The sequence below is a fragment of the Polypterus senegalus genome, chromosome 16, assembly GCF_016835505.1.
Source record: "Polypterus senegalus isolate Bchr_013 chromosome 16, ASM1683550v1, whole genome shotgun sequence".
Taxonomy (NCBI): Eukaryota; Metazoa; Chordata; class Cladistia; order Polypteriformes; family Polypteridae; genus Polypterus; species Polypterus senegalus.
The window spans coordinates 100684276-100705671 of record NC_053169.1 but is presented as its reverse complement, the minus strand read 5'-3'; the positions used below and the strand labels follow the sequence as shown (position 1 = coordinate 100705671).

The 21396-nt window shown below is 43.7% G+C and overlaps 1 protein-coding gene across 1 annotated transcript; it reads right to left on the bottom strand.

The window, feature by feature from the left end:
* Positions 1-3777: 3777 nt before the first annotated feature.
* Positions 3778-19698, bottom strand: LOC120516420. The gene is made up of 3 exons (XM_039738067.1): positions 17932-19698; positions 15640-15703; positions 3778-5992 (listed from the first exon to the last, which is right to left on the bottom strand). The coding sequence occupies exons 1-3, from the start codon at positions 19653-19655 to the stop codon at positions 4244-4246; spliced, it is 3537 nt and encodes a 1178-aa protein (XP_039594001.1). The 5' UTR covers positions 19656-19698; the 3' UTR covers positions 3778-4243.
* Between the last annotated feature and the right edge of the window lie 1698 nt (positions 19699-21396).

Genomic DNA, 21396 nt, shown 5'->3' with positions numbered 1-21396 from the left:
TCCTTGCATGTAAAATGCATCTTTGCCATAGCGATGATTTGGGTATGTCACAATCAACCCTTTGTCAGATGGCATGCGCCTTTGCTTTATTTCCATTCACTCACCTGCCATCTGTCTGCCTGTGGGATAAAATCACAGTGCCACCCAGCGTGGGTTAAGTTTAAGGCAGCCACTTATGGCAAGCCTACAGCCCCCCTAGAGTAGCCCTCCTTGATCTGTAACTGTCCATGTCGGCCTTGATGGTATCTCACAAAAGTGACACTAAATGACTCAAGGCAGCTGCTGGAGGTTTGCCTTTCATTCCAGGACATTCCTCTCTCTTTCCCGGAACTTCCTTCTCAGACAGCGGCTCCTCGGAGACAGAAAAATGTAAACAGGACAGTGGCAAGCGGAGGATGGAGAGATAAATAAAAAGGAGATGACGAACAACAAACCAACAAGCCAAGATGCCACATTGACCTCCATAAATTATTATCTCCAATCATTCTTGGGCCACGTGGCTCACTCAGTTGCCCACTTCTCAAATGTCGCGACTGCTCTAGTGGCACAAAATGACCAAAAGGGGTGAGGCCGCCAAAACTACCCAAAGGCAAGGGAAGCCTGACCCCAGGAAAAACAGAAAGTGCAAGGCCTGACCAGGCCTCAGAAGAAAGATAAGGCTTTTAAATTTAAAAAATATGTATTTTATAGGATCTTGTTTTCTGTTATATAGTGTCTTCCACATGTCGGTCTTTTCATGGATTAAAATTATTTCCCATTGTAAAGTACCTTTCGACTTACCTGTCTATGTATATTTCAGTATCAGTCTGTAGGACTAAATCATTTGCTTTTTCACTCTCTCTGCCATGCCCAACCGACCCAACCCAATCCCCCCCGACAAATGCTTACCTCATGAAAACTTCTAACCTTCAGAAACACATTATTGCCAATTTCTATCAACTTCTTTATGTATATGATGTCCAAGAGAGTCCCAGCAGCATGAAGTGTGGTGGCCATCATTCAGTATAATTATTAAGCTTCCTTTTACGTGCCTTGAAAATGCTGGATGGAAATATTTTAATGGCCTTCCTGCACTTTTATTGTTCACAAGTCACAACACTCTTAACTTATTCCCTCTCAGACGACATTGGCCTATTCCGGAAGGAAATTTTAATATCCAGACTTCTCCTTGATTTGGGAGCTCAAAGAAAGAAAGAAAGAAAGAAAAGAAATTGCATCGGAAGCTTTCAGTTCAGCTGTCATCACCTTTCCATAATAAAACCCAGCCACCCACCCATTTTGTAACCCGCCGAATCCGAATACAGGGTCACGGGGGTCTGCTGGAGCCAATCCCAGCCAACACAGGGCACAAGGCAGGAACCAATCCTGGGCAGGGTGCCAACCCACCGCAGCATAATAAAACCGCATCGCCTTTTTTCGGCAGTCGGCAATAGAAAAGGTTCACGAGACACGACTGACATCTAAAGGCATCAAGTGGTACTGCAAGTCAATTGCAGAATTTTTCAGGCAAAGCTCAACTCCACTTTACTCGTAAATACGCACACAGAAGGGTGCCTATAAAAGATGGAATTGCAGCGGAGTGTTTTAGGGCATTTTAGAAGAAAATGAATATCGTTACTTTATTTCATTATTATAATGACCTGTCGGATGCGAGAGACAGAAGAAGGGATCACACAACTTATGCCAGACTGCTAATAAAAAAAAAAAAAGACTATTGGCTTCTTCAGTGACATCTCCCCCAGGATTTCTACAGCACCATATGCTCGGAGGAGCTTCATCCCCTCAACCAACCAGCCAGATCCTCCTCACTCTGCTCATCTGGGGGTGACTACCACACTACACAAAGTGAGCTGACACAAGAATAAGGTCCACATCCAAGGCTCATCAGCATCCACAAACAAGCCATTTATAGCTTTATGAGGGTGCCATATCTGCAGTCCCACTCATGCTGTTCACGGAGCGGATTATTTAGCCCACTTCCCGGGGTATTCCCATGTCCGCTGATGGTCTGTGGTTTCTCGAAGAGCATGACCCTATCATGCCTTGACCCAGGGTTGCTACAATATGTTATAGAATTAAATATTTACTTAGGTCTCACATATAACTGGGATATGTGCATTAAATTTGTCTCTCCAACAGATGGTCCATTACAAACATATGTATTACTGCATTTTACCATTTCAAATACTGAAAATATTAAATGCATCACAATTACGAGCAGGGAAAAAGCATCAAGGAGACAAACACAGAGTAGCGAGGTGCTGCATGTTGATTAGCAAATACACGTACGAATTTCACTGGGCTCTGTACACTTGATAGTAATAATCCTGTAAACTTACATTTATATTTAACTTATATTTGCCATTTGCAAGTTTTTTAAGTTATTTAAATATTTGCCTAAATCTTAGTGCATATTCTATGGGAGGTTCCTACAACCCGGATAAGTTGAATCGAATTTTTATATTCTAACTCTTTCTAGCCTCTCTGACTACAAATTCTATTCAGTTTGTGACCTGTCTTGTCAAGTGTAAAGCATCACGGACACCAACTGTGCCTAACATCCATGTGTGCCTTTAGTGCCAAGTAACATGAAAGACAACGCACTTTATTGAATGTGTCAGCGCCGTACGTTTAAAGTGTACAGAAGAAGAAGTAAAACATCTTTAAGTATAGAAACAAGAAAAGTTTGACAACTTTAGAGAAGATGGTGTTTCTAATTTTTTTGCCTTTTATTCTACGTGTGTAACAACATTTTTCTTTATTCTTGTGTGGATTGTTTACTTTGAATTTTCACTAAATATTTTAAAGCAAACTTTTGGATTAAAAGATTTCTTTTGGTACGCGTTTTACCCGGGTTTGAACTCGGCTTACACTCCTGCACTTACAGGTACAGACACAAATATGAAAAGAACTACAAACACAGATAGAAAAATAAATATTAAAAGACAATATTCAAAAGGATAAATTAAATATGAAGATATGAAAGGTGCCATGTAAAAGGCTAGATAGATAGATAGATAGATAGATAGATAGATAGATAGATAGATAGATAGATAGATAGATAGATAGATAGATAGATAGATAGATAGATAGATAGATAGATAGATAGATAGATCGATCAGATGGTAGTTTGGTAAGACTCCCCACATTCACCTCAGTACGTGCCTCCTCACACACGTCCCCACAGTGTTATTCCAATCCAAGTCCCGTCCTGGTGGCATAAGACCTTGGACAGAAACCAGCCCTACACAGGATGCCAGTCTGTTGCAGATGAAGACTCCCGTACTCTCATGCCCAGACTTATCCAGTGTTAACCGATTTTGAGTCATCAGTCGATACCTTTGCAATTCACAGGGAGGAATGTGGAGTAAAGCGTCACAAAGCCAGGGGGCTCATCGAGAGCTGTGTGACCCTTGTGGGCTTCAACTGCAGTCTTCCTGCTCAGTAGGGCAGAAGGGCCACTAAAAGAAGATGTTGATTTACTGCTTTATTGCATTTACTTAGAAACTCAAATTCTTTAGCTCACTGACTTTCATTTTATTAAATGTTAATTGTGGTATAAATAATATTTTTGCTCGATAATAAACACAATATAATACAATTTTAAACATTACAAAGTCATTAAAACTTTTCATTTGCTTTTACCGCTGATTCATACAATTGTCTGAAGGTACAGACGTTTGTTTGGACATCTCCATGAGTTCATTTAAGACCCCCCAGTCCTGCTCAAGGTGATTTAAATTATATAATGTGTCCCTTCCGCCCTTTTTTTTCAAATTGCCCCCCAAAGTGAAGCAGATGTTCAATAGACTGGCACAATGCCCATCGCCGATTCCTGATTTTGCCCCACAAATCCTGAAGTGATTTTTTTTGCTCCACTTACTGTTACAGAATTAAAACTCTAAACGGCTGTTTGGAGGAGACTTTTCAATGGCTGCCATTCATATTCCGGACGCTTGTTTTGAATCGACGTATCAATGCCTTCCCCGTGAACCCGTAGTGCCAGGTAACTGCACCCCAGTCCAATCGTGCCGATAACCCGAGCAGAAGTAATTTGCCCTCAAATCCTTCCGATAGCACATGTTGTAAAGTTTACATTTCTTCCAAACCCGAGTTTGCACGTTTTTTGGTCACATATACAGATATGATACGCGTTATAATCCTCTCGTTGCAAGGGGGCATCATTTCCGGCAGTCTGTGCCCGAGCCATTAGACTCCTAGATCTTAAAAGTAGTCCAGAGTGTCACGTATGCGCCTTTAAATCATTTGTGATGAACGAATATTTCCTGATGTATTTCTCAATGGTGACTTGCTGAAGCCCACCATCCCGGTCCAGTTCTGCACTCTTGTAGTCTGCCGCGGTGTCCCACTTCGCCCTCTGCCTTAACGCTCGGTGCGTACAGAAGACTAAGACCACCAGGATGAGGACACTGACGACAGATACCAGGAGCGCAACGGGTGAGATCAGCGAGGGCTCTTTGACGGTGATGTGCGTGGTCGGGGTCACTAGGAGGACGGTGACAGGAGTGACGCTAGTGGAGGGTAACGCTGTGCACGAACTGCCATCGTCTTCCAGCCTGAATCCATGGTCGCAGTGACATACGAAACTCCCAAATGTGTTGGTGCAGTTGTGGTCACACGGCCACTGGCCGTCACATTCGTCGATGTCAATGCACACGCCAGTGTCCTCATCCTCTATTATGTACCCATCGGGACACTCACACGAATTGCCCTCGTTCAGATAGCACATCCCCGGGCACTTTTCTGACTGACAGTGTTTGTCACATTTCGTGGGGTCTTTTCTATTAGGAAGAAATCCTTCGAAACAGGAACACCTGAAACTCCCATGTGTGTTCGTGCACTCCTGTTCACACGGGGCGAACTCGCACTCGTCTCGGTCTTCACACGTGCTATTCACCATTGTGTAGCCCGGTGGGCACAATAAGCCCCTGGCCCTTAACATTTCCGAGCTGGGGGCGTAATCTTCACACTTGCCCCTCACCATTTTGAACCCCAGTGGGCAGGTACATTGAAAGCTACCCAGTGTGTTGACGCAGACCTGGTCAGCTTTGCAGACTCGCTCCTGTTTGCATTCATCCACGTCCACGCATGTCGAGCCATCCTGGTCCAGTCTGTAGCCCCCTCGGCACAGGCAGCTGTAACTGTCCTTCTGGGGGACACACACGTGCGCACAGGGGTGGCTCCTGCATGGGTCGGGCGCCTGACAGGTCACTTGGTTCTCCTCTAACTGTAGTCCTTCAGGGCAGATGCACTTCGCGTTACCTCCCTCCATTGTACACGTGTGGCTGCAACCGCCGTTTTCATGTTGGCAATCCCAGGGACCCGGTTTCCAGTCATTGATGTCACAGTACAGTTTGTATCCGGTGGGAGACGTAATTGCTACTGTACCAGGTGGCAAAGAAGTTTGGGTGTGTGTCGTCTGAAAACCCAACGGTGTGTGGTAGGTAAGCGATAATCCCTCCAGCTCAGCGGGCTCACAGGTTTTATTAAATCGGAATTCACAGAGAAACCCATCAGCCGCCTCCAGACATGAACTTTCTTCCCACAGCTGATCTTTGGAGACGGAGACACACTTCTGGCCACACTCTGTCGAGTCCTGTGTTTTCCACGACGTGAAGTCCGTAGTTTCCTCTCCGGTTACCCACCGGTACCCACGTAGTGCTTTTGAGGGGTCACCACAGCGTCCAGCGGGCAGCTCAAGTCCAATCCAGAAGCGACCCTGCAGGGTACCCATACAGATTGAAAAGATATCTCTCTGCACCGTCGATCGGACTGTCATCAGGTGGCCCCCTTTAGTCCCGCACACGCCGCTCGCCGTGTCAAAGTCTGCAGCCCCCTGGTGTATCGTGTAGCAGTCACTGAGGATACAAAAGCCCTCTCTGGGCGACTCGCTGTCGGCTTGTAACGAGAAAACTGGGAAAGCGACAAACAGCGTCAGTAAGGCTCTGCACATCTTTGGTGACAGCGCGCGCTACTGAGGAAGAGAAGAAGAACAAGGAGATCGTCGAACCTCCCAACAGATCTCACTACTTTGGGAAAGGTAAAGCCGCATTCCTTACGTGATTGTGACTCACCAAAGCCCCGTCCCATCAGCGCCTGCAGAGGAAGGAAGTTTCGAGCGGGGCTGGGCGAAGGACGCCAGATCTGTTTGGTTAGCTGCCAGGAATAAGAAATCAGAACGTGCGGCCTGGGGGGCAGGAAACAGCCAATCGAGTGCGTGGGCGGGGCATCGAGCGCCAGTGGATTGGGAAACTGCCTACCTGAGTGCTTCAGTTCCCACGGGGCTCACGGTTGAGATTCGAATTAGATAAGGAATTCATCGGGGCTGCCGCCTTGAAAGGTGCCTGCCGACCGCACCCGGAATACTAGCGAGACTGGGCATTGATGCCTGTCGACCACCGATCAGTGTATTAGACGGAATCTGTTCACTTGCAGAACACTTGCGGGAGGCTGGCAACTTTACACTTCGGATTTATTTAATGCAGAGGTGATCAGAGTCGTTGCTGGGGGAAAGCAGTGGCTGCAGAGTTTTATTCAAATTGTTGGCTGATAACAAGTCTGATTTAATATCATGCCTTGTTAACTCTGCAGTGTCAGGTTATTCTTATTTCGTAGGTTCTTTTCTCTTTCTAATGATTTTGTCGAAATGATTTGAAGCCTAAATTTGGATGAGTACATTTCAGCCTTTATTTTTTTTTTTTCTCTTCAGCTTCCTTCTAAGTATTTTATTAAACCAAATAATGCACGATAAATCCTCGCGGGTGTTAAAGGAAAAAAATCCGGATGGAGAACTCCTGGCTCCTTAATCATTTACGTCTTATTGTTATTAGGGAGCCATTAAAATCAGGCTATGAGGCCGTTCATGACTTAAATAAGCAGTTAAGGTTTCTAAATCTTATCAAGCGTGGCCACAAAAATGAAGCACTTGAGCAATAAATGACTTCTCATGAAGCAACTGCGTAAATTGGAGCAAAACCCTGTAGCCACTGTGGCCCTCAAGGACCACCATTTCTCCTCCCTGTTTTAAAGGGTCCGAGTTTTAAAAAGAAAAAAAAAAATCAAATGCGGAGTCAGCAACCTCTGAAATAAAAGCGTTTTGTGACAGCGCACGTAGTGCGCTCTATGATGAACGGTGCCACCTAGCGGCCACTCGATGTACATCGCTACTGAAATGTGCGCCTCGCTTCAATGCACGGGTCGCAAATATTTAAAGTTTGAGAAACTCTGGTTAGCTGCTTTGAGTGGAAGTGTAAACTGCAGAACTCTCATGGTGCTCGGTGAAGTCTCGGCAAGAGGAGGTTTTCACGTCACCTACAGGGACAAGACTATAAAAGCGGCATTTTCTAATCAGTCAGTTCTGCCGGATAATATTTATTAAGTACGCAGGCCGAAGAGTCAGATTGTTAGAGTGACATTGGAAGCACTTTTACGGTCGGTTACTACGGAGCCTCGGTGGTCACATAAAGTGAGGATCCTGTTAAAAATCAGGAATCCCCCTGGGATTTCACCAATCTGGCGTCATCGATTCAGTTACTTATGAAGCGGAGTTACTTGGGGTCGAAAGGGGGTCTTTGTGGAATCTTCATGTGGGTGAAAGTCCATCACATCAGCCAGACTTTTCTATTAGTTAATGAGCCAATTTTACATTATGAAAGAAAGAAAGAGAGTACGAGAGAGAGAAAAACAATTCAAACGCTTTGAAATAGTGCATAATATGTAAGGTCCTATAAAATATCAATTCTACACTAAAACGTCTCAACAATGTTCAAGATGTTTGTAAAAGTTTGTGTTGGTAAAGGCACATTTATGTTCACGTAATGAAATGAAATATAAAAAGAAAGAAAGAATCTGAAAATTGTTCAAGCATTTATAGTTTATATTATGGGAGGGACTGTATAAAAGTACATAAAAAGAGCAGTGTCCAAGCATTTAGCCAGTTTTACAAGAAAGAAACTCCTGAAGCGCTTTAAAATAGTATATATTTTTAAGGTACTATAAAAATGTAATTTTACACTAAAAAGATTCAGTGTTAAAGGCACTTAAGCAACGTTCAATCATCATCGCTTGATTGCATGGAATGCTATGCGTTAAATAAAATAAAAAACACAATACAAAAAACAAAGATTGTGAATGGCATTCTTGATCTTTTTAATGAACGTTTATCTCTGAGCCTTACTGGAAAGAGAGTTTTTCCTTTTCTTTTTTATTCCACTGCCAAATGCGCGCTCACTGACCTCTTAAGGCGGCTCGGAGTACTGCAAATGTTTTTGCCGCTTAACCACTGTAATGTGAACAGAAAGGTGTCGTTATATTGCAATTTGTATGGGATACCCCCAGTTTGCCGCCCCACAAGGCTGCGTTTACTAAACAGCTAAGCACATCTAACCCCATGTGTTACTCTGTTTTATTGTTTTAAAAGGTCTTCACTTAAATAATAAAGTCACGTAACAATATTAGGAACCGACATGGTTAATTTATCAGCATTACCACTGCGGCCATACACGTGTAACTGGGCTCAGGTGGAAAGGACAATGGCAGTCTGTCCGTGTTTGAGTTCTGGGAACCCAGTGGAGATGTGCTACGAAGGGAACCCGAGTTTTCCGGTCTAAGTGGCATAAGACGGAGCAGGTGACAGTCCACCGTCACCACCACACAGTAACCCTGGAAGCAGCACCGGACACAGGCGAGGAACACCCCTCGGTGGGCTCAAGTCCGTCAGGGAGCAGGCACATTCGCTCTTCTAAGGACACTACTCTTTGTTCGAATAGATGGAGATAAACAAACAATCTGTCTAATATTTTCAATTAATTCCAATGTATTTCCTATTTTTGTGTTCCACAAATTGTAGAATTTATTAGACAAAATTCTACTGCGAGACCCTTCTTCATTACTTTCAGAGTAAAGGTTTTTTTTTTTTTTCGCTGTCTTCTAGAACAAGTACTGTGTATTAATAAATGTAAAATAAAGATCGTTAGGACACATCGCAAGATGTTATAGTTATGCTCTAGTTTAAAGTGCGCTTGCATATTAGCAATTCAATTTAAGAAATGTCGGTCGAAAAGTAAATATAAATCTGTTTTAAATTCGGCGCTTATGACCAAAACCCCGAAAAGTCGATTTTCTTTGGGTAATGTAGCTGAACAGTCTGTTTTTCTATGCAACAAACGGCCAGCAGAGGGCGACTTCGCAATTCGGCGCAAGAATCGAGCTCCTTGGCTTAAAGTGATCTGTTTCTATTTAACTTAACAGCATGTATTTCCCATTTTTGGCATTCCACAAACTGAAGAGCTTACCGGGAAAAACGAAAGTGCTTTGAGAATGAGAAATGCGCTATATAAATATAATTTATTATAAATCACAATACTGTAATTAAAATCTTTTTGCAAGTAATTTCCGTATTTTGCTTACAACAAATATTTCTTATTCTTCAACGGCCATAACATGAATCTTGCAATTTAATCTCGTGTATGTCTCATTGTATGGCGAGGCAGAAATAAAGCGCAGCCTGTTTAAGGATCTTCAGTTGCGCTGTAAACCCGAATTTGTGGCGAAGTGGCCGGCTTTTGCTGTTATACCACTTGTGGCCAGCAGAGGGCGATCAGATAACGACAGGAGAAATTAACCTCGATCTATTTTGTCTGTTATATTTCGCCTATTATATTATGTACACTGTCTATAGCACCGTTTATGTATATATCTTACATTGTGCTTTTATTCTGGTGTTACGTTATAAGGTCTTACATATTTATCTCTCATTTATATATACACACACACATACATACATACATACATACATACATACATACATACATACATACATACATACACACACACACAAATCTACACTCACCTAAAGGATTATTAGGACCACCATACTAATACGGTGTTTGACCCCCTTTCGCCTTCAGAACTGTCTTAATTCTACGTGGCATTGATTCAACAAGGTGCTGAAAGCATTCTTTACAAATGTTGGCCCATATTGATAGGATAGCATCTTGCAGTTGATGGAGATTTGTGGGATGCACATCCAGGGCACGAAGCTCCCGTTCCACCACATCCCAAAAGATGCTCTATTGGGTTGAGATCTGGTGACTGTGGGGGCCATTTTAGTACAGTGAACTCATTGTCATGTTCAAGAAACCAATTTGAAATGATTCGAGCTTTGTGACATGGTGCATTATCCTGCTGGAAGTAGCCATCAGAGGATGGGTACATGGTGGTCATGAAGGGATGGACATGGTCAGAAACAATGCTCAGGTAGCCCGTGGCATTTAAACGATGCCCAATTGGCACTAAGGGGCCTAAAGTGTGCCAAGAAAACATCCCCCACACCATTACACCACCACCACCAGCCTGCACAGTAGTAACAAGGCATGATGGATCCATGTTCTCATTCTGTTTACGCCAAATTCTGACTCTACCATTTGAATGTCTCAACAGAAATCGAGACTCATCAGACCAGGTAACATTTTTCTAGTCTTCAACTGTCCAATTTTGGTGAGCTTATGCACATTGTAGCCTCTTTTTCCTATTTGTAGTGGAGATGAGTGGTACCTGGTGGGGTCTTCTGCTGTTGTAGCCCATCCGCCTCAAGGCTGTGCGTGTTGTGGCTTCACAAATGCTTTGCTGCATACCTCGGTTGTAACGAGTGGTTATTTCAGTCAAAGTTGCTCTTCTATCAGCTTGAATCAGTCGGCCCATTCATTCTCCTCTGACCTCTAGCATCAACAAGGCATTTTCGCCCACAGGACTGCCGCATACTGGATGTTTTTCCCTTTTCACACCATTCTTTGTAAACCCTAGAAATGGTTGTACGTGAAAATCCCAGTAACTGAGCAGATTGTGAAATACTCAGACCGGCTCATCTGGCACCAACAACCATGCCACGCTCCAAATTGCTTTCTGTCCCATTCTGACATTCAGTTTGGAGTTCAGGAGATTGTCTTGACCAGGACCACACCCCTAAATGCATTGAAGCAACTGCCATGTGATTGGTTGATTAGAAAATTGCATTAATGGGAAATTGAACAGGTGTTCCTAATAATCCTTTTGGTGAGTGTACAGTATATATATATATATATATATATAGATTTAGAGAGAGATTTTTTCCACAGGGCAGTTTCCAGCTATTTACCCTTTGACTTATGTACCCACTGGGCCGCCCTCATTGCTTTTATCAAACAATGTTAAAATAACTGAAAACAAGGCCCGTTTATAATTATTCATTTTATCAAAGAAATATATTCCATGTAAAATGTGTGACAAATAAAAAACATTTAAAAATGTATTCAATCAGTTTCATACTTCGTTGCACAAATGTACATTTACTCATTTGGCTTACAATTTTATCCAAAGCGACTTACAAAGGAGGTGAACATAATCGAATAAACATCAGTCTGGGGGACAGTCAAGGAACAACAAGCGTGAAAAAAAATTGATCTTCACAAGTAGAGAGTTTTAAACCAAAGAAAAGAGCACAAGATTACAGTTTACTGCCGGGAATCGCCCTTAAGACGCGCGAGTTTCACCGCTCATTATGTGGCGAGCAGAAAGAAAGCGCAGTCTGTGTCAAGATCAGCACTTGCGCTGTACACCCGAATTTGTGGCGAAAGTGGCTAAGAAATCTGCTGTTATTCCACTTGCGGCCAGAAGAGGGCGACTTCGCGATCGGATGACAACCACGCAAGAAATGAACCCTTCCATCTATTTACTTATCTAATATAGTGACTTTCATATATGCGTAGCCCGTTTTATACCTATTCTAATATAGCGCTTTTTATATTATTTATTTTGTATAGCGCCTTTCAGATCTGCATATTTAAAAGTGTATTTATAATGATATACCTTGTATAGTGCCATTCAAATCTATGTCTAATATAGCTTCTTTTATATTTAGATATCTTGCCTAGTGCCTATCATCTATTTGTTTTGCTGAGTTTCAGTACTTTGTGGTGAATTTTATTTCTGAGACGTCTGATAACTTTCCGTTTCTAGCAATAACATTTACAAGTAGCTGTCTGAAGGATACCACCACGGGCCAGTAATTCCGTACATTTAAAGAGATGAACTTTGGCCTAAGCTACTGTTCTCAAACACACTCAGTTCAGTGTCACTGTAAAACCTTGTAGGAGAAGTCAAGGGCCTTGGACCACCGTGTTGAGCACAACATTCGAGACCATCTCTGGATGGGACACCAGGGGCCCACTCGCTCACGTCCTCCCTTGTGCACACCCGTCAAACGAGTCTCTTGAAGAACATTCTGCTGATTGCAGCACCGGACGTGTCCCCCTGTGCAGTGCCAGTTAGAAGGCAGTTGTTTTGCTTTTGAAGAAATGAATAAAAACACATAAATAAATTTTCATGCAGCATCATATGTCATTGTATAGATGTGTATTTATTAATTTAGCAGACACTTTCATCCATAGCATCAGCATTAGTCAAGGGGAATGTTTGGGAACAAGTGTGACAGGACAAGGGGACAAAAGGTGATCACGACAAGTGGAGAGCTCAGACCCAAAGAGAACACCACAAGATTAGACTTGGCCACAAAAAGAGCCATCCATCCATCTTCAAACCTGTAGACCATTCAAAGAAAGACATCACCATTCAGAGAGAAATGCACAGAAAAAGAGGGTCTTCAACTGAAGCATTCATACTGCATACAAAATCCCTCAGGGTCTTCATCCAGTCTGGGGTCAAAGTGAGACCTCCAGACATCCTGGCTTTGAGAGTCAGAGTGCAGCTGCAGAACATTCAGACAGGGAGAGGAGTCCGAGTCCTGCCGGTCCCTTTTTAATGATCACGTCCACCATTGTGGTTCTTCAAAGCGATGCCACAGGGGAGCCATTTTAAGACCCCAAGAGAACCATCCATGAGAAGGTTCCAGAAAGGCACTTAATTTATTTGGAGCCCTACCAGCTTCCATAAATAGCCATGAATAGTGGCCAAAAAGATTTGTAAAATCCCAAAGGGTTCATCATTCGAAATGTGGTCAGGCAGGCTCAGCTCAGGTTTCCTTCATCTCTTGCATCCTGCTGGTCACCTACTAAAACGTTAAAGATGTTGGCTTTGTCTACAAATTGGAAATCTTTTTTAAAGCCCAAGGAATCAAATGCATATGCAGTGGACCCATCACAAAATCAAGCAGGGGTCCCCACATTCCTTGAACTTCTATCAGTTGTGACACACGCTGGCATCAATCAGCCGGGCAGAACACCAAGTGCTGAATAAACTGGACTTGATGTTACAAACCCTAAATTCTGCCCGATGTGTTTTCTTCATTATTTTAAGATGAAGCCAGACATTCTTTTTACATTTGTGCTCCGTACCACAATATAAACACAAACTGACATTATAATAATACATTGCATTTATATAGCGCCTTTCTCATGTTAGACTCTGACCGTATCAAACCTCCATGGAGTTGCACAGCACTAAGAGCGTCTCCAGACACATCCGACAGTTTAAAGACTAACAGAGAGAATAACACAGCAGACACAAGTCGAAGTGTCACTTAAAGGCCACCACGTCACACGTCTGCACTGTGGCAGAAAGTGCAATCGTCGATAAAACTGAATTCCAATGATGCCACTCAGCTTTTTGGGTTCTTATTGATTAAAGCCGACTTCAAGTCAGGTCAGGTTGGGGAGCAGGCACTGGTACTGCCCACCCACCACACGACCAAACAGCTCGGAGTCCTGGTTGGCAGCAATACAGACATGTGGTCCAGTCCCACCTCCCAGAAATGACCCTCTATCTGCCACAGCCAGGTGTTATGTGAGCGTCCCCTCGGCCTGGTCCTCAACAATGAGGGTCCTGCAAGCCGGATCACCCTCGGGTAATCGCGTCACATGGCTGTAACCGACGCTCCCTCACAATGCAGGTCATGTGCCTCATCTAGGACTCCGTGAGCAGCACAAAGTCAAACCAGCGGCCCCCCCCAAGGACCCTCTGAAGAGACACACATGAAGGAGTCCAGTTATCATCTCGCGTCACTGGAGCGCGTCCACGTCCTGAAACCACGTGGGGTCAGGCCTGTTGGGGAGCAGAACTGGTGTGGTGCCAAGACGTCGACCTGTCCCACCGCAGCACTCGGGTCCCAATGTGAGGGGGCTCATCCGGGTAGGCGCATGGAACGTCTCGTCTCTCCGGCGTGAAAAGCCGACTACCTCTTATTTAACTGATTTGAACTTGAATAAGTTCATTAATCCACACATATAGGACTTTACACTGAAAAAGATATTTGGGTCGAACTTTTGTATGGGAAATTTCCATGAAAGTGAAATCACATAACCTTAAAATAACTTTTTATTTTTTTGTAGATTCATAGAATTGAAGAGATTTAGATTCTAAAGTTTAACAAAAATGGTCATATGAAGCAAAATACCCGAGAAAGAGTCAGGATGCATTTATTGTGACTTGTTTTCATTAACTTTAAAAGGTTACATTTATCGCCATCCCTGCATTTAAAAAATACTTGTGGGTCCATTTTGTATGTTTTACATTCAATTGTAAGACAAATTGACATTAAAATGCATCGTGAAATTTTGAAATGTGTTGTTTCGTTATTCTAATTTTTACAACTGAAATTTTTAAAATGCATAAGGTTGAAGAAAAGATTTTAGACTCAAAAAATGTTACCAACAGTGTAATATTTAACACATTTCAGTTTTTATATACACCACCTTACCCGTGCTGAATGCACATGGTTACACCCCACATTATCATACAATCAATAATATTTATATAATTATTATTCTATATTAAAAAATCTGGAAGACGAGTCCATCTTGAGTCAGTTTTGGATGATTGCGATCTCAGGTTATTCACTCAGTAATATTGGAGTCAAAGAAAAAGATGCGCTGCAGATGTCGGGTGGGCCACAGAAAGTCAGAAATCCACAACCACACAAAGCCCACGGACTTCAGAAAAGAAATCCACGTGCTGTAAGGTCCTGCACTGCGTTTATAAAGGTGTGAGGAGTTCCCTTGGACCACAATGCAACAAAAGGGGCGTCTCTTTATGCAAATACAGGAAAGTCACGTGCATAAAACGGCTTTATTTTAAGCGCAATCAACGTAATTCGGTTGTGTTTGGTGAAAATGGACATCCCGTGTTTTGATTGTTAAAAATGTGTTCATTTTGAATAAAACGAACATAAAACTGGCGAGTAAAGGAAACAACTTGCGAGACGGATTACACTTTAGTTAAAAGAAAATAATTCAATGTCAATTTATTTATATAGCACATTTAAAACAACATAGTAACGCTGTGGCCAAAGTGCTTTACAATAATAGAATAAAAGAAACACAAAACAATTAACATAAAAGCATAAATAGAAATAAAATATATGAACATAAAATAAGACACATAATAAATAGAAAAAATGTTATATAATGACAAAGAGGAAACCATCAGTATTACTGAAGGTCACGGAATGCAAGTGAATAGAAATGAGTCTTCATTTATTGTAATGTATATGGGTCATGGTGACGTCTATAGAATAAAGCCAGCATTAACTATAAAGCTACATAAGATCAACAGACGTGATTATTTGATGTGTGCTATCACTTAAAATACGCTAAATAACGTGAAGAGCCACGTGACGGAAGCGCACACCCCGTAGCGCAGTGACACAACCGCCGGTTTTAAGGGGATCTCCATGGCGCAGAAGCGGGGTACACTGCCGGGAGGGATTTGCAGGATGTATTTAAAATTAATTTTAAAAGATACGAGGCACTAAAAGGAGGATCACACTGCCAAGCAGAAACTATTCACTGAAAAAAAAGAACAAACAGGGATGTTTACTTGAAGTATTTTAGTGAATTTTAACTTCAAATGATGTTGTTTTCTAGTGCTGCGTAGTTACAAATGTCTGAAGTGTCACGTTAACGCAATTGACACTGAAACAAAAGTCTAGATTTGTTTTATTTGTATTACCCCATCTTTATAAAACTTTGTGGTTCGATTTACTTGCACTCGCATGTGTATTTTGTTATCCTTATTTGCGTATCTTTTTAAAAATGTGTTAATTAAACTCTTAGTGTTAAACATTGAGTCCTGCTTGCTGCATTTCGTTTCATCCTTTCTTTTAATCAGTGGTATAATCCGTTTCCAGGACTGCTGCCTTTGTTCGCTTATTTTATGTCAATCTTGTTAACACTTTTTTACTCAAAGCTCGGCACGTCCACCGTCACTACACACAGTTACATTAAGTCGATTCAGCGTCAGATAAACAAGTTTTGTTTACATGATTGCCCTACATTTGCATATTGGGATACTTTACATAAAGACACGCCCCTTTTTCGGCCCACAATCTTTGCACAGCTGGAAAGCAAGTTGGATTTTTAACTGCACGGTGTGGATTTTCTACGCCTGTGGAAGTTCATTTATGATTTTATTTTATATATGCGGTGGGTTGGCACCCTGCCCAGGATTGGTTCCTGCCTTGTGCCCTGTGTTGGCTGGGATTGGCTCCAGCAGACCCCCGTGACCCTGTATTCGAATTCAGCGGGTTAGAAAATGGATGGATAGATTTACTTTGCGCACATTTATGACAAACTTTTCTTCTTTCTGAGTACAACACAATAGGCACACGTAGAATTACAAAGAAAACCAAGCATTTAAATCGTGGTAACCATTGGACTGTTTGATTTAAACTTACAGATGTTTTATTCTTTGCATTGATGAACTTGTTTTCTATTTAAAGAGCTTCTACAAAACGCCAACATTTCCAGCGGAGAACAAATAAAGTTGTATCTAAATCAAATGTCTATTATTAACGGACCCGTTTAAATAAAGATGAACATATTCCGTTATTAAAAAATAATTTACAGGTTTTAGTAAAACAAATCACGTTGTAGCTACACAAACTGACGTGTATGTCTAAAACTGTAACAAATTGATTATGCTATTTATGTGAAACCCGTTGACATAATTAATTCCAATATTTTATTCTTATTATTATTTAGTGTTGATAAGAGTACCTTACATCGAACTGAAGACAAAATGAAATAAAATGCCGTTTATCTCTAACAGTGCACCTCTTGTTATAACAGACAACGAGGAGTCAATTTCCTCCAACAAATAGTTGGGACAATGTCATGTTACATCAAATCTAATAAAACGTCGATCGTTAAAGTGAAGTTTACCATACACGGTTTACAAAACCATTTCACATAAGAAATCAAAGAGCATCAAACCGATTTGTCAGCGTCAAGGACGGAATCTCCGGGCTTGAAGAACTGAACACCTGCACATTGAGCTGTGGAACTTCAAGTTATTATTTATTTATTTATTGTGAAATAATGATTTCTAATGTTGTAAGCATAAAAATTCACTGACAATGAAAGCGTGCTCATGAGTAACACTTTTACGTTTTCTCTTTCAGTAAACTTTCACTTGTAAAGCTTATCACGTTTAGGATTGGGTGGCACGGTGGCGCAGCGATAACACAGCCGCCTCGTCCCGGGTCCTCCCTGTGTGGAGTTTGCATGTTCTCCCCGTGTTTTGGTGGGCTTCCTCTCGCAGTCCAAAGATATGCAGGTCAGGTGGACTGGCGACACTAAACTCGCCCCGGGATGTGCGCCCCGTCCTGGGTGTGTTCCTGCCTTGCGCCCTGTGCTGTATGAGATTGGCCCCAGCTCCCCAGGCCCAATGTGGATTAGCGTAATCGAGTCAGAAGGAGGCATTATGAATGGGTGCTCGGTAAAGTGTCATAACTTGTATTTCTCGAAGCGCACAAGTGTCGCGTTATAAATATTTAAAGGATGCGTTTCACCACCCAGTATTATGCCTACATTTGCACAGATATATAAAAGGTGTCCATTTTCTTGTGTCTACCTGCAAGTGCCATCGTTTTCAAAGAAAACAATCGATAAAGTTAGTACCGCATCAATAACAGTGTGTCACGTATGCGCCTTTAAATCTTTGCTCTCAAGTGAATATTTCTTGACGCATTTGTCAGTGGTGACTTGCTGAAGCCCGCCGTCCCGGTCCAGATCGGTGGTCTTGGACTCTGTCGCCGCGGCCGCCTGCCACTTTGCCCGCTGTTTGAACGCTCGGTACACACAGCACACTAAGATGACGATGGCGAGGACGCAGATGAGGACCCCAAGGAGCACCCCGGGTAACTTCGCCGACGGCTCGATGACAGTGACGTTGGCGGTCGGGGTGACAGGTTCTTCAGGAGTGACGCTCGTCACGTTGAACGGTGTGCACGAATAGCCGTCGTCTTGTAGCTCGTATCCGTCTTTGCAGTGACAGGCGTAACTTCCAAACGAATTGTCACACAGCTGCTCACAAAACGTGCCGCTGTCGCACTCGTCGATGTCCACACAGACCTGAGTGTCCCCCTCGTTGTCGAGCAGGTACCCTTCTGGACAGTCACATGTGTCCCCGTTGTTCGGGTCGCACGTCGCCGTGCACTTTTCGCTCTGACAGACTTCGTCACATTTGGTGGGTTCAAACTTGTTTTGACGAAACCCTTCGAGACAGGAGCAGTTGAACCCCCCTGGCGTGTTGGCGCACTCGTGTTCGCAAGGGGCCGCCTCGCACTCGTCTAGGTCTTCACACATCCCGTTCACCATTTCGAAGCCCGGTGGGCACTCCGCTCTCCTTACCACTTTGAGACTCGGCGTGTAGCCTTCGCACCTCCCGCTGACCTTTTGATACCCCGCTGGGCAGGCGCACTGAAAGCTGCCCGGCGTGTTGGCACAGACCTGGCCGACTTCGCAGACTCGGGCCAGCTGGCACTCATCCACGTCCAGGCATTTTGAGCCATTATCGCCCAGTCTGTAGCCCTCTCGACACGTGCAGATGTAACGGTCCATCTGGGGTACACACAGGTGCTCACAGGGGTGGTCCCTGCATGGATCTGGGGTCTCACATGTCACTTGGTTCTCCTCTAACTGTAACCCTTCAGGACAGAAGCACTTCGCTTTACTTCGCTCCATTTCACACTTGTGGCTGCACCCTCCGTTTTCATATTGGCAATCCCAGGGTCCGAGTGCCCACTTACCATCTATGCCGCAGTAGCGTTTGACACCCGAGGACGACACAGTTGCTGTGGTCCCAGGTGGCAGCTGAGCTGTGTCTGTCGTTTGAAAACCAAATGGTGTGCGGTAGGTAAGCGAGACCCCCTTGAGCTCGGGGGCTTGGCAGGTTTCGTTCAAGTTATATTCGCAGAGAAACCCATCAGCCGCCTCCAGACAGGAACTTTCTTCCCACAGCTGACCGATAGAAATAGAAACACACCGCCGACCACATTCACTTGAGTCCTGCGCTCTCCACTGCGTGAAGTCCGTAGCTTCTTCTCCGGTTACCCATCGGTATCCACGTAGAGCTTTTGAAGGGTCGCCGCAGCGTCCAGCGGGCAGCTCAAGTCCAATCCACAAACGACCCTGCAGGTTCTCTTTTAGGATGGAAATGATGTCGCTGTGCACCGTCGATCGGACTGTCATCAGGTGGCCCCCTCGACTTCTGCACACGTTCCTCGCCGTTTCAAAGTCTGCAGCCTCCCGGTGTATCGCGTAGCACTCGTCGTGATTACACAAGCCCGTTTTGGGAGGCTGCGGGACGGCTTGTAAGGAGAAACCCGTTAAAGCGACAAACAGCGCCAGTAAAGCTCTGCGCATCTTTGGTGACAGAAGAACAAACGGGAAGGAGAGAAAAAGGAAAAAAAAAGTCGAGCCACTTAAGAGGAGCTGCTCTCGCTGCGCGCTCGCGAGTCCGAGTGACCCGAGCTTTATAGAAGAGCTGCGTCTCAGCAGCGCCCGCGGAGGAAGGAAGTTGTTTGGACTGCATAGGCGAAGGAGTCCAGATGAGCTATTGGCTTGAGCTCAACACAGTGAAGAAAGTGAAAACGAACCGCTAGGGGCAAGCAGCACTCGCCAGCGGGACCCTTCTCGAGGTTGGGGAAACACCATCATCTTATTTTAGACACGAATGGCTGTGAGACTGGAATGAACTACTAACCTGATCCGGTGTGGCAGATCCGGAGTGTTAATTACGTATATACGTAACTTGATCATTTAATGTAAACTGCTAACTTTACTTACAGAAAATGAGTCGGAGAACAATGCATACTTTAAATTACTGTTTCTCAAGCACTGGGTCGCGATCCATTCTTGGGCCTGCCGCCAGTGGATCGCGAGTTCCTAATCTTCATAATGGCAGCGCTCTTAGAAATGGAGGCGTCTCTTCAGAGCGACGCCGTAGAGCTCCATCAACATGAAGGTTCTAGAAGGAACCTGTATGTATTTAGATCGGTAACAGGATCCATACAGTAAATAATCATGATGTCCTGATTTTACAGTAAAAAGGACCCTTCAATATATACAATAATGCAAGATCAGGTTTTCTTAAATCTGTTACTGTCCCGTACATGAACATCCATCCATTATCCAACCGCAATATCCGAACTACAGGGGTCTGCTGGAGCCAATCACAGGCAACACAGGGCGCAAGGCAGGAAACAAACCCGGGCAGGGTGCCATCCCACCACAGGGCGCACACACACACACAGGGACAATTTAGAATCTGACCTGCATGTCTTTGCACTGTGGGAGGAAACCAGAGTACACAGAGGAAACCCACGCAGACACGGGGAGAACATGCAAACTCCACGAAGGACTGCTCCACCGTGCCGCCCGTTCATGAAATATTTCAAGATTTCTTTTGCTTTCTGTAGAATAGGAAGCTTTTCAAAGCACAAAAAAAAAAAACAACTTCATATGCAGACAGCCGTTTGCAGAACGGAATGAGGTTTGGTCAATAAGGAGCCACATAACCCAGTAGAGAACCATAAAAAGCCATTAAAGAACTGGGTGGCTTTCCCGTATTCGAATCACTAAAGGGGGATCCCACCCGAGCCGACGAATCGTCTTCGGTCCCCAAGTGGGGGACGACACGCGACATCAAAAAGGCTGAGCAGTAGCATTTCTTAAAAGCATGACAGTGTACATGATACGAAATCAGTGATGAAGCGCGGCCGACTCATTGCTGACTTGTGCTGCGGTGAGCAGATTATGGTCATCAATGAACAGCCGAATGTGTTCTGCCCAAATTTACGCAAGCAGTTCAGTTACCGTGTTTGTGCAATGAGTACAATGAGATGTAAAGGGTCATTTTAAACTGTAATACATTTCGTAGTGTCTTGATTTAAAAAAAAAAAAAATCCCCGCACTTTGAATTCCTTCTATGTCCGCTTCCTCGAGCTCCGTAAGGCAGCCCATAATGAAAAGAGCGTAGGTGACACGAAACGTCGCTGAGCTGACCGAGCCCTTCAAAGAAAGCGCACACTTTTGACAGTTCCGTTTATTAATAATCCAAGTAATGTCGCGATTTTTCTATATTGTTTGTGACATATTTTTCACA